At 38.3% G+C, this 14864-nt stretch overlaps 1 protein-coding gene and 1 long non-coding RNA gene across 5 annotated transcripts in view; both read right to left on the minus strand.

Moving 5' to 3' along the window:
• Positions 1-14864, minus strand: part of LOC123873770 (protein gustavus) — a 95313-nt gene that overhangs the window by 4243 nt on the left and 76206 nt on the right. For all 4 annotated transcript variants that reach the window (XM_045918797.1, XM_045918795.1, XM_045918798.1 and 1 more), the window contains exons 2-4: positions 2835-3155; positions 794-1055; positions 211-466 (exon numbers count right to left, since the gene is read on the minus strand). In XM_045918797.1, coding sequence (XP_045774753.1) covers positions 211-466; positions 794-1055; positions 2835-3025 — 709 coding nt within the window. In that variant the 5' untranslated portion in view covers positions 3026-3155. The remainder of the gene's footprint in view (positions 1-210; positions 467-793; positions 1056-2834; positions 3156-14864) is intronic.
• Positions 5520-6639, minus strand: LOC123873780. Its single transcript, XR_006797751.1, has 2 exons — positions 6449-6639; positions 5520-6215 (listed from the first exon to the last, which is right to left on the minus strand). It is a non-coding gene; the product is annotated as an uncharacterized LOC123873780 (long non-coding RNA).

Here is a 14864-nt window from a genome sequence, read left to right on the forward strand (position 1 = left end):
AAGTGCCGAGACCACAGAAGTCTCAATTAAGAGACTAATCGAGCAAAGGCTACTCAATAAGTTTCCTTAGTTAGCTTACAGCTATTTACTTATTTAATATTTTCATCTCTGTTTGATAAAGAACTGGTGATCACGATAGATCGGCGGCTGTCGACGCGATTCAGTCAGGGACGAAGTATTAAGAAGATGATAATAAGGCACGCGACTCACGGTCTAGGCCGCCGATGTACTTCATGGTGATCTCGGCGTGGCCCCACACGGCGGACACGACGGGGTAGAGCGTCTTGCCGCGAAGGCCGCGCGCCGCCACGCCCAGGTAGCGGCCGTCCGCGCAGAAGGCCAGCGTGCCCTCGTCCATGTCCAGCACCACCAGCAGGCGGTCGGGCACCAGGAACTGCTCGTCCGGCCGCAGCAGCGCGGGGTACGTGGCGCCGCTGCTGCCCGTGCCCTTCGCGTTGTGGTACACCTGCAACCAAACAACCACATCTTTATACAAAAATTCAAGTTCCGTACATTAGTTTCCGCAAAGCTCGAATGTAATTGATGGATTATTTTTACACAAACAACGTTGTATTCTAATCTTAGATATAGGTACTAATTATAAAACTGTAACTGGACGATCAAATGTGAAATGTTTATGATGTCACATTTCGAGTCGAGTACAAGCTCGATAAGCTAAACACGCGTTTTGACGTTTGAATAGGTTCTTGATTTGATTACTTGGCAACATCCCTATATCCTTAGTCCTTACATGTGAGGAATGATGACGCAGTGATCTCGAGTGTGATAGTACCTTATTTCTCCCGAGGTCCCAGCCCCAGCTCTGGTCGGTGGCGCCCACCAGACTTTGGTAGCCGACGGAGTGCAGAGGCGCGTGCGCCGTGGCCACGCCCACCACGGCGTGCGTGCCGCGCTGGCGCGCCGGCCACACCACCTCCCAGCAGTGCAGGCCACGCGAGTAGCCCACGCGCCCGCGGATGCAGTCCGTGCTCTGCGCCACCGGGTGCCGGTGGAACGTCAACGCGTCCTCCTCTTTCACGAATATGTTTAACGATCTGGAATACAACAAATATTCGAGGTTAGTGGCGTTGAAACTTTTAACAAAAAGGCATAACGTAAACCAGCACAGTAGTAAAATCAACCCTTGTAGACAAATCTCAAAAAATTTGACAGGTCTAAAAATAGTAGGCTTTTTCATGAAGGAATATCGCGAAAAGCACAGTCTCAGGATTGTGTGTAAGCGAATTAGCAGCATTATTAGCAATTAAGAACAGTATGAGCACTTAAAATTTCATTAATAATCATTTAAAATTATGCAAGATGACGTAAGGTTGTTTTTAACATAATTGCGGAGACCTATTGACCCGCAATTTTATCGGTAAAATAACCTTGTTCCGTCAAATACGTAAAGTCTATGAGTCGGTTTGCTCCGAAAATGGCAAACAACAAGGACGCCTCGTGAAGGTTAACAAGCCATAGGATTGCTTTTACAACAAGTTTTTGTCAATATACGGCAATAAGGATTCGTATAAATCCTTGTGGGCTTTAATATAATTAGTTTGTGCTATTAGCAGACTATTAAAAGTTAGAAGAACTCGACTAATATATATGGAAAAGGTCAATCGACGCCTATTTAATATCATCAACAGCCAATAGTATCCACTGTTGGACATAGGCTTCTTTTAAGTAGCGCCAATGTTGTCAATCCTGGGGCTTTCGCATCCAATCGATGTTATCGCTCCACCTACACTACGTTAACCGAGATGCGGCCTCCACTCGAGAACCCCGGGTCCAGGCCTCAGGGGCCGTCGGTCCTCTGGCAAATGTGACCAGTCCAAGGCCACTTCAACGTGCTAGCTGATTTAAAAATACTGTACCTAAAACTATTCTGGATACATTTTAAGAGACAAAAATGCATAGCAAAGAACAGCTCAACAAGATTAGCTAGAGAAGAAATTGATCATACAATTTCTTAAATTTTTGAAAGTTTGTCATCCGACTCCATGATTTTATGCAATAGTTACGTCAACGATCATCGTAGTGTTACACTTTTTTCAATAGATAAAAACGAAATCGTGTCAGTGATTCTAATGGAAAAATCGTATCTACGCAAAAAGGTAATCCAATTCGAATTAGTTCAGTCTTTGTTACGTGAACAGCTGAAACGTTCACTTTTATGTTGTCTCATACAGGCTATTGATTCTATTTATTTTGGGAGCATCTTAATCCATTATTTTGTTGTATTCAAAAGTTAAAAGTACCAAAGAAGATTCGTCTACTATTGGTGGTGCTGATAGGTTTCTTGCATACTCTTTAAGCTTCCTATATACAACGTTGCAGATTTTGGATTGCCTTTGGGCGACCTCCCCTTCCTGGCGTAGTGGTAAGCGCTGTGGTCTTATAAGTGGGAGATCCCGGGTTTGACTTCCGGCAAGCAATTTGGTTATAATTTCTAAATTGGCTCTGGTCTGATGTGGTGGGAAGCTTCAGCCGTGGCTAGTTACCGGTACAGATGTACCTCCTAGCGATTTAGTATTTTAACCTTTGTGACCCGAACAAGTGAGAGTTGCGAATTAAGAAAATCTACACTCCCCACACTGAGCCTAGTAGTTTGCACTGTACGTTGATATGCCAGTCAGCCAAGTTGTCCTTTACACAGTTCTCTCACAATCTGCAAGTGCGTTTGTTTATTTACTAGTAGTCGAGAGTCTTTCACTGGTAGACCTAAAAGCCAATAGATTTGACCTGAGAGCCAATAGACTCAATAAAAGCGGTGCCACCACCACGGTGCACGTGGTACACCGCTAAGTGGAAGAAGAAGAGAGTGGTCTCACCGGTCATCTGGGTTCCAGGCATGTTTGATCTGCGTGTCTGGATGCGCGGGCGGCGCGTCGAGCAGCGCGTCGAGGCGCGCGGGGCGCGGCGGCTCGGGCGCCAGCTCGCGCGCCACCACCGCCTTGAAGGGCGCCGTGCAGTCGCGCGACACCGACTTGACTCCGCCGGAGAGCTTTTGCCCCATGTTCATGCCCCTGCAGCGAGTGCGGGCGCGTTTCGGCAGCGCCTTGAGGCCGCCGCGCCGCGCCTCCTCCGCGCCGCCGCCGCCCCCGCCGCCCCCACCGCCCCCGCCCCTCACTGAGCGCACCCCGCTCTTGAACCTGAAATTAACAAAAACAACTCCTTCATTAAAATACTCAAAACAATGCGATTAGGTTTACTTTTTTTATAGTTGGAAATCAATACTTTTCTTTATTATTAGTTAACAAGTAAGCCCTTTACTGCGAACTCATTTGGCAGTAAGTGACAATGTCTAGACTCTAGATGGAAGCGAGGTAACTGATAAAGAGGTCGGATTCCTAATGTTCCGATTGGACTACTTGTTTTGTGCACACTTTAGGGTATAGTTAGCGCAAAACAAGTAGTCCAATAGGGGTATAGTTTATACCCCTATTATACGCCCTCAGTACCTGACCTCATTTGACCGTACGTCTTTGCAGGTAGGTCGGGCAGCAGCGACTAGTCAACGCCAAGACCAGAACAGAGACAATTAAGAAATCATAAAAAAGGTTTAAAAATAATTCAGTTACTAGTTAGCCCTTGACTTGTTGGCCGTTAATTTTAATAGGAAGGAGTACCTATTTCTTGTATTATTAATATTAAAAGTAATGATAGAATTGTAGGTTACTAAGCAACTTTAACTTTCAGATCAGATAAGTTTATTAAGATAGGCAGCATCATTATTATCGATCATTCAAGCGAGATTTTTTGGTCACGAAGTCGTTGAGACCAATGAACGCAAATGGCAATAAAAGGCAAAGTCGAGGGCACTGGAAGATACGCCAGAACCCCTGTAACAGGTCAAATAAAGTGATGCACGGTCCCGAATGCAGCTAAATGATTGTGAGAGTCTATCGAATGAATAGAATGTAGTTTTAGAAACTAACTAGATGAAGCCCGTGCGTTATTAAAAATCCCTTGAGAACTCTGATTTTCCGGGATAAAATAAAGCCTATGTGTTAATTCAGGGTATAATAGCTATCTTCATTTCAGTCAAATCGGTTCATTCATTGTGGTTTGAAGAAGTAACAAACATCCAATTAGGTATAAGTATTTGGATTACTTGATATGACTCCCAAAATACAAGACACAGTTACATAATATCGTTTGTCATAATGGTTTATTACAATTTAGGCCACAAATCTCGATGAAATAATTGCGTAATTCAATGTAAGCAGGTAATTGTTGGAGTGTTACTTTCTTTTTATTGTTGTTAGTTCAAAAAACTGGTTTAGTAGTGGCAAATAAGTGGTTTGATGTCATCACAGCAGATGCCGAATCGCGGTGGCATAGAACGCGCATCTTATGTAACGCAGCGACCGTCTAACCGTGAAAGTCGCCGTTCAAAAGCCAAGGTTAGCACGGCCCTGGAGCCTCGATCTAACACACGCAAATGTTACCTATATGAACATAATATCTATTCGAGTTTTTATTACTATGATCGTTTTTTCTTCACTATGATCTCATGTAATTGTATATCAAATCTTTAATTAAAATTTTAGATTATTCGATGCATCCGCATTGAGCAGGCATGTAGCTCCAACGCCATTAACCATTACGCCACTAACAATGTATCTACAAACAGCTATAAGCTTATGGATTTGCCTAATTGATTAGGCCAAACGAGCATTGTACATGATGTCATTCGATGGTGGAGCGTCGAGTGTACTATGTATGATGGGAAGGGACGGCTAGAAGGCACGCAAGCTACAAGGCCGTCTGCCTTTCCGTCGCCTAGAGCGGCGACAGAACAAAAACGGGAAGTGAAAGGTAGTGAATGTGTCCCCTCCGCAGCTCCGTCGCGGCGTCACCTCCGACCGTATCCAACTTCTTCATCGACCAAAACGCTTCGGCTTGAACTTGCGATCGAGTAACTTACTAATTGGCTCATTATGACGTATCAAACAAGAACCTTTTTGCTAAGTGTCTAGTGCATTGTACGGAAAATTCAGTCAATTTGATGGATTACTATACTATAAGTCGCCAAGTTTACTGGACACGGTTAACAAATGAATATGTAATTTCTTAATTGCGAGGCATGGGTATCATTATATTATTATATCTAAAAAAAACACAGGCGCCAAACTTATCGGTGTAAAATAACAGAACATAAAACTTCTGATAACATTGCAAAGTCTTTTAATAAATAAAAAGGTATTTTTCCGATTCGACATTATGGCAAGATTAATCTATTCGCTGACTCACTACAGGTTTCGAATCGTGGGAATTCAACGATCAGTCAGGACACATCAATCGCGCGACGGATAAGTATCAAAATGGAAATCGGTGGTTTTAAAACGTTCGAATAAACACAAGACTTGAGTGCGGCTGCATTCAGCATAACCGTTCGCGCCTGGTGAGAGGTGAATGGATTCGAGTGTTGCTAGGCCGACTACATAATAACAGAGCCTTCCCTTCTACGTCCCTCGGAACATCTTGACACTGTTGCTAATCAAACACAGTACTTCGGTTTATATATATTGTATATTCAAGACATTAAGCTCATCATCATTACTTAGATATTCACAACTGCGTACTTATTCTAAGATTCACAATGATATCATTCTATATGCATTTTACACAATATAGCTTTTCCCCAATCGCTTTTCTAATGATTCACTCGACTATCCTAACCGTCATCGCTGTTGACAGCTGACCACTTAATGTTACCATCGCGAAGGGTTGCCACGTTTCTAACACTACAAATTGTATACATTATTTTATAATACTTGCGTTTATTTATGAATATCTAACAGTCGGCCGTCCTCACTACATTAAGTTTGTCCTCAAACTTATTAAATTTTTATATTTTATACGCAACAGTTTCTACCTATTGTCATTATAATACCTAAACATCAAGATTTTCAGCAATAGATTATAATTTTCGAGTAATTCATATTAATAGAACTATCCTCAACTCATAAGAACTGACTTTATTCCTCAGCTATACAATGCATGATAAACTTTAACTTTAACTCTAAACTACTAACTACTTGAAAACATATTCATAAATTCCAATCTTTTCTGCTTCAAATCAATAACCAGCCGCTTTCCTTGCCGCCAAATCAAGAGCTCATTTGCCACAAGACTTTACTGTACATCTGCACCGCACCCCTCACCGCCAAGTCAAGAGCTCATCTGCCACAAAACTTCACGGCCGTCTACGACTTCCAGACGTACCTAACGACTCCACTACACATCTGCACCGCACCCCTCACCGCCAAGTCAAGAGCTCATCTGCCACAAAACTTCACGGCCGTCTACGACTTCCAGACGTACCTAACGACTCCACTACACATCTGCACCGCACCCCTCACCGCCAAGTCAAGAGCTCATCTGCCACAAGACTTCACGGCCGTCTACGACTTCCAGACGTACCTAACGACTCCACTACACATCTGCACCGCACCCCTCACCGCCAAGTCAAGAGCCCACAGGATAAGATAAGATAAGATAATTTATTTGCAAGAAAGTTGGTACAGTAAGATTGAAATTTATGATTAGAGGCCTTAACTTTCTACTAAATTATTAGTGTGCAAATATTTAAGATAACAAAATAAATTAAATTAAATTAATGTCAACAAAATTGGGAATCGATTGCATTACTTCAAATTCCATAAAAATCAGGAAATAGATATTACAATAGAAAGAGACAAAACAAAGTGACAAAATATTATACTATGCTATTGATATCATCCTTAAAAAAACTCATTTACCGAGTAATAGCACCTACTCAACAAGGTTTTGAAAAGTTTAGATTTAAAATGGCATAAATTGAGTTTTTTTTTTAAAGCGTTCCGGTAGCTTATTGTACACTCGTATGGCCATGCGCCCACAGACACAATAGACTCCAAGATAATTTCACTGTGAACATCACATAAAAAAAAAATAATAGCATCACACATTTATCATAAGTATACATCCAATACCCTACGCTTTATCAAAACATCATGATATAGTATCATAATTGTATTACTGAAACCATAGTAGGTAATCGTTAATCATTTCATCAAATATCAAATCGTCTAGAAACATCTAAGCACCCTAATATACCATCACAATCGTAGTACTGAAATCAAAGTAATAGTGTTATCATTTTATGAAATATTAAATCATCTTTATTACAAATATCTAAGCATCATAATATAGTATCACAATCCTAGTACTGAAATCAAGTAATCGTTATTCATCAAAAAAAAGGCACAAAATATCAAAACATTTCATTCATAATATAGTATCAAAATATCAAAATCAAAGTAATCGTTTAGTCATATAACGTCCACTATCATCACACAGAAATATCTAAACATCAAATATAGTATCGTAATCGTAGTTAATACTGAAATCAAATTTAATCACTTAATCATGGTCTGAATAAATTACTACTATTACTTACAAATAAATGGACTCTTTTATCGAGCCGGTCTCATCTTTTCAGAATCCCTTTGATTACTCGAGATTGTGTTCCATGCGATGCTCCAAGATCAACATAGGTACCGAATGTTTGAATATTATTATTTTCATTGCAAGTTATAAGTATGTATTGGGTAAATATATAGTATGGTTATTTTCTCATTCATTCAATAGATCACATAGATGTGGTGGCCTCTATTAGGTACTTGTATAGATAAAGTTCTGTGTAAGTTTCATTCAGCTCTGATAACCTCTACTTATAGTAAGCGGTATCTCCTATTAAGTTGATATACCAATAATAGTTATAGCAACTATGACGTACACCCCTGGTAGTTCAGTGAGCATATTTTACTAAGTCGTAAATACCTAAAGACTGTGATATAATAAATTTCTCTTTTTGTACTTATATCAATTTTATTTCCCTTTTTTTTTTTTTTTTTAATTCTGATAATCACAAATGCACATAATTTATTAGTGTAAGAGGGTTTCAATTCCTTGATTTTTACTGTGATTTGCTAGAGATAATTCAGAGTTTAAACGAATATTTTCAAACACATCCAATCAACATCATAATAACTTTTGTTTACTAATAATTTAAATAAATAACATATAAAAGGTGAAAAGTTCATTGCATAACTGTGTGACGGTAGATGGTTATGGATATAGATCACAAGATATGATATTCCATACCTACTCACTTAAACAGGAAATCTCTTAATACAAATTATTTATTATATTATGGCAGCCAACATTCTCACTGCCTAAATAGGGTAGAACATGTGTGAGTGCCACCGTTATGTCTACGCTGATAAGTAAATAACTAATTCAATTCTATTTGGTTATTTTGACTTTCATAATGCACTTCAAAGTTGGTCGTAGCAAATTTAATTTATAATATACACAAAGATTACTTACAAGATAAGATACAATAATTCTCATACCTATGTACTTCTGCGAACATGTGTGTTTTATGTCTTTTTGTTTCTGGTATGTACATACTTAGTCAGATATGAAACCTGAAATGTTTTCATCCCCTAGGTATTCGAAGTAAACTAATAATTCTCTAAGTAAACTAATTTGGTAGGTACTTCCAGATTCAGAATGGGTTCACTGTTGCCCCAACATACTCTTGATTTGCAAAGTGGACCTATTTATTAGTAGTGTGGTATCATCTGGCGATCCACCCAAGGTGAAATCTCTTCCCCTCTCCTTTGTGTTCAGTATTAGTCCAGTAGAGAATCTGTAAGCCCATGTTCACCACAGAGTCAAACTCAAAATTTGATGTAAGGTGGGGGGTAATGAAACACCCACACACCCACACCCAACACATATCTCATCACATAAAGTTTCTGCAATCCTTTCTTTATATTGAGAGCTGAAAACTTAAAAAGAAGTGGTCACCTTCAAATGTAATATTGTATGATTATGTATATCTACTGTATTCTATAGCTAACATAGAGGACCATATCCAATTTTTCCTACTCTGAGATGGAACCTGTGCTTAGACCTGAGCCCTTGATAGGTTGATGAGGCTGATTGAATTTCCCAAAGATACATCACGCTCCAGGCAAGCCAAACTCATACATTCTGTATTTTCCCTTTCGTTTACAGGTATATCTATACTTACTAATAAATAAAATTGGAGTGTCTGTCTGTTTGAAAAGGCTAATCTTCGGAACGGCTGGACCGATTTCGACGGGGTTTTCACAGACAAGTAGAGGATTGATCAGGGAGTAACATAGGCTACTTTTTTAACCGACTTTCAAAAAGGGAGTTGTGTTTTTCTTCCTATGCACACCGAAATCTCCGAGATTTCTGAACCGATTTGCGTAATTTTTTTTTTAATCGATAGAGGAACTTTGTGACAACTTTCCCACGGGATTTCAGACCCTAAATCCACGCGGGCGAAGCTGCGGGCATCAGCTAGTTATTATATAAAACAACCCTAGCAAGACTGTATATCCTTATACTTTATAGATACTCTTGCAGTGTCCGTGCAGGACCGACTACACCTTAGCAACCTGTCAGCCATCTATATGTCACCAGTATTCCCATCTTAACTGTATGTTATAATGTGACTGTAGTCAACACATCCTTAGAGTTTCATAAAATTTGAGAGCTTGGTACAGCTTAAACAATCGGTATTACCAACAACCTAATCTCTACTTGAACTATCTGTTTCAATCAGTTACCACTTGTAGTCAATGCACACTTGCAGATACCCAAATCTTAGACTTTATATCTTTCTATTTCTATTTCTGCACTGTTCTCCTCAAAATAAGAGTAGAGAAATTAGTAAAACTTACTAAAATAACTGAAAATATGTCTACACTTCATCACACATACAAATTACAACTTGTTTTGCTAACATTCCTCCTATTTGAAATGCAACATTTGAGTAGGTAGGCACTTGCCCCTCTTAGCAGGTAGGTGCCTACTTGCAGGAATCTGAGTAATACTGATTATAATATCGATAATAATTAGGTGGGTCCATGGCAAAATTTGTCACTGCCTGTAGGAAGTTAGAAATTAATCTCTATTCTGTAACTTCCTTCACTGATAAGGAGGTATATTTAAAACTACATTATCCCAGTGCTATCAATTACAAACTATAACTTTTTTGTACCTAGTCATATTCACAGGCAAAGCTAGTGGCTAGTCAATAAGTTGACCTAGGTAACTTCTGCCATTCATTTGGTGTTACTCTAGATACCTACCTAAGCACAATACAACCACCCAAAATAACTATTTCTCGGCCATATTAAACTAACTTATAACATTATATACCAGCTGTCCCTTGACCTCACCAGAGTGCTGTTCTAATCAACCATAAAGCACACTTAGTATAATTAGTATTATTCATCACTTACTCTATCAACTTACCCACATAATCCAAGTGTTTATCTTTACCTACCAGTGTATATGACTTTTACCAAACATCGTACTATTTTGAGGACCATGTGTACTGAATTCTCCACCACAGATGCAACCCGGAAACATTTGTTCATCTCATGATAGCAGACCGCTCCGTCATCAGGTTGTACCATCACATCAAATACATGGAAGTTGTCCGACATGAAAAATAGTAAACATAAAATACACTCAGACTTATTGTGTTTAAGTAACACCCGTTAATAACCACATTTACATACTTAATGAATAATTATAGAACCCTCTACATAAATTAAAATAATCTTTTACCACCTCCTCTTTCAACAGTCTGTCAGTATTAGGCTTATTTAACCCATCAACAAACCTACTCAACAGCAAAGTACCAGAATCTACCTTTACCATACTATTATGGCAGAATAACTGATTATGGTTATGCCAGGCCTCTTTATATGTAAGTTGATATGTTACACAAATTCACACTAAAAAAGATTGATTGATTGATTGGAAACTTCAAGGATACGTGCCTCCTGTGGATTTGTGGTGTAACAATTAAGTATTTAGGTACATAACTTCCTACTTGTTTTCTTGATTCTACTTTATATAGGTACCTACTTAATACTTTAAAGGCACTACCCTTTCAACTAGATTTCATTCATGTGATATGTTCATTTTCTTCTTTTATTGTTATTTGCTGATGTAGGTACCTGATTATTGTGCATGCAATCCAGTCTTAGAATTAATACCTACTACATAACTAGATATAACCTTCTAGACTCAGTCTCAGGGCTAGATATGTCACTACATACTACAGTCCATTGTGGCAATCAGAACATAATTCCTTATTTTGGACTTTCAATTAACTCATAATAATTATCCAGTTACTATTAATTATGACTTCTACTTATTCCATTCTAGAGGTAGGTACCAATCCAATATCAATCTTGCTGTTCACTCTGATACAATCATCGTTTCTTGAGAAGTTGAGTTGGTGACCCAACTCTATATAGGTGCTTTCAACATCTTAGTGTATACACGTTTTTCAGGATAAATCCGTTGCTCTTGGCGTGGAATAACATCCCGGCTTCTGATAATAACAGAGCCTTCCCTTCTACGTCCCTCGGAACATCTTGACACTGTTGCTAATCAAACACAGTACTTCGGTTTATATATATTGTATATTCAAGACATTAAGCTCATCATCATTACTTAGATATTCACAACTGCGTACTTATTCTAAGATTCACAATGATATCATTCTATATGCATTTTACACAATATAGCTTTTCCCCAATCGCTTTTCTAATGATTCACTCGACTATCCTAACCGTCATCGCTGTTGACAGCTGACCACTTAATGTTACCATCGCGAAGGGTTGCCACGTTTCTAACACTACAAATTGTATACATTATTTTATAATACTTGCGTTTATTTATGAATATCTAACATACATTAGCGTGTGCCAGCGTGCCCGAACAATGAACTAGACAAAACGACGCACATTCAGCTGTATTAAAAGTATACCAGATGCTTATAAGTAGTTATACTTCTTTGGGACAGCGCAACTTACTGAGTTTACTTTTGCATCCGTTTATGTTTTATCCGCTTCCTTTCTAAGTTTCAGAGTTGATAAGACAAGATAATTCAAAAGACTGAATTAGATTAACTATGTATTTTATTATAATAACTAGAAGGCATTTTTTTACGTAAGCATATTTCATGTCATTTGATCATACCTATTTGCTTTCAGAAAACATACAACTCGTTCCAATCATTCCGTCTCTAATATAATTAAGGGCATGAGTGACAAATTGATCGTTAATTTAAACGTTGTCAATTCAAAGTTGTTGAATATGTAACACTGGCATGGGTGGATAGCCTGGCAATATACGAGTACATACCCTAGTCGGCAGTGACAGATCGGTAAACCAATATTAGGGCAGCGAGGCCAGACATAGTGTGACCTAAACCCACACATTGAAAGCTTAGCCTTATTGACTGGTTTACGACTCTGGCATGCTACCACCTAATAAATCTCGAACAACACATAAAGTGTTTCTATTGATTACTTAGAAGCTTATGATGAACACTGCATCTGAAACAATTTGATCTATCGATATCAATAGCTCAAAATTTAAGAAAATTGCGACCATTCGGATCTCAGACCGCTGTTATACCGTAAATGATAAATCTATATTAAGGCTTAAATCAAAATAAATTATGAATAGGTACCAACTATTATAATAATTGACTGCATTCCGTGAATTGCGAGCCTAGCTGATCTGATTTTTACCTACGTCAATTCTCAGAACAGACACATGTATCTTCTAATAGTTCTTAGTAAATTAGTCTAAAAGCAATTTTCCAATGACTAAGCTCACGTTTTGGACCCAATACAATAAGCAAATGGACGTAAAACATTACTTGCCAGGAGGTATAAATTGGAACAGAACTTGATTGGCATCGTTTAATTTGTATACCTAACAAATAAAAAACACAATTCACAAACGAAATTGAAACGTCCTGAAACTGAATTGAATACCGGACAGCACGCGGGGGAGGATTAATTTTATTAATTGAAATGGAGCACGCAGATTTATGAGCCGTTATTTAGTTGCTTTTGATATAACAACGTAATAAAATTTTATAACGATTCTATTTTCAAATATACTGTGTTGATACTAAATGTAGTAAAAAGTTTAGGCATGTAGGTATGTTGTTTTATAGCACAAAATAAAAAATGCGCTTTAACATATCAGGTTGGACTCGTTACCAAAAAGGAAAATTTACTTGTGCTACCTACCTGCCAAATTTCATGATTCTAGGTCAACGGCGAGTACCTACTCTATAGGTTGTCTTGACACGACAGACGGACAGACAGACAGACGACAAAGTGATCCTATAAGGGTTCCGTTTTTCCTTTTGTGGTACGGAGCCCTAAAAACATCTTAATTCTTAACATCATACTACGTATTTTTTTTTTGGGTTTTTCAAGAAATATAAACTTGTTTTCTGTGTGCGAAAAGGAAATTAGTTTGTTAAGTTACTGAATAGGTACATGGCGCAACGTCTCACACTTTGCTCCGAAGACTCATTAACAAGTTTCCGTGCATACCTACGCTCTTAAGAGTTTAGCTTGCAAGTTAGAAGGAGGAAGGAGTCTCTAAATAAGTATGCCACGTATTTTTTTTTGCAAAGTAATATTAATACACTAGACGATACTCGCGGCTTCGCCCGCTTAGATTTAGATTTTTTTAAATCCCGTGCGTATTTTTGAGTATCCAGGACAAAAAGTAGCCTTTCCATAGTAGCCCGTCCCTGGGGATGCAAGGTATCTCTGTACCTACCAAACTTCGTAAAACATTTAAGCGCATTATTCTTTAAAAATCCCGCGGGATCACCATGATTTAGGAGTGCAATTCCTTACAGCATCACAGGGTTGAGGAGTTGGGTCCTAGAGTTCAACGATAAAGTCTTTACTTGGTAGATACATGCCTCCAATATCAATTAATAAAACCGACAGTTCCCTTCTAAATCACATTTATTTTCGTGGTTAGATCCCCTACAGCATCAGGATTGAAAAGTAGGAATCCAATTTTTTTATGGGACGATGTCGCAAATTTTCTCTAAACTGAGGTTCGAAATTACAGACAGACACTTCAATTTTTTTTATTAGTATAGTTTTATTAAATCAGTATGTATTGATTATCATTATGAGGAAGTTGTATTAGTATCGCTAATAATATTAATAAACTCACGTCGCAGTTTATCAGAAAATTACAAGTAATTTCTCTTTCCACTATTTTCCATACACACTCGAAGCTTGTTAATGTGAAGAGCTTCTTTGAACACGCTCACTGTAGATCGATAAGAAAATTATTTATACTAGGATGATGCCCGCAGCTTCGTCCGCGTGGATTTAGGTTTTTAAAAATCCCGTAAACATCACAGTAATTGTTCCTAATAATGTTCACACAATGTGAACCTAAGGTAACTTGTTCACTAGCGTGTGACGTTACACCTATCATGTGACCAGTGCCATTACAGAAATGTCGTTTGTGTCGCAGTCTTCAAAACTTAAACTTTATCATTGATTTTAAGCCTTAATACAGTTTTTCCGAAAAATACCAATGTAGTGTGATTATTATGTAAAAAAGAATAATTTATGACAATTTCCAAAAAGTCAATCTTACCTTCCTAAAGAAGAAATGACTCTGGATCTGCTTACAACTTCTACATAGATAACTAGCAGAAATATTTGGATGTTCGTAAATCACAATACAATGAAGTCGAAAGTTCAAAAGTTAAAATTACAGCAAGTATTGTCGCCCAATTCACATAATTCGAAACAGCCGGAGAAAGTGTCGACCCGGCCGTAAGGAGCGCCTTGCGAAAGAGACCTCTTCAAGAACTTTGCCCACACCTTATACGGTCTGAGTAATGAAAAAAATTCGACCCGCACTTTCGATAATAAAATATATTTATTCGGATCAACACGACTTACCCT

Source organism: Maniola jurtina, chromosome 17 (genome assembly GCF_905333055.1).
Source record: "Maniola jurtina chromosome 17, ilManJurt1.1, whole genome shotgun sequence".
Lineage (NCBI taxonomy): Eukaryota > Metazoa > Arthropoda > Insecta > Lepidoptera > Nymphalidae > Maniola > Maniola jurtina.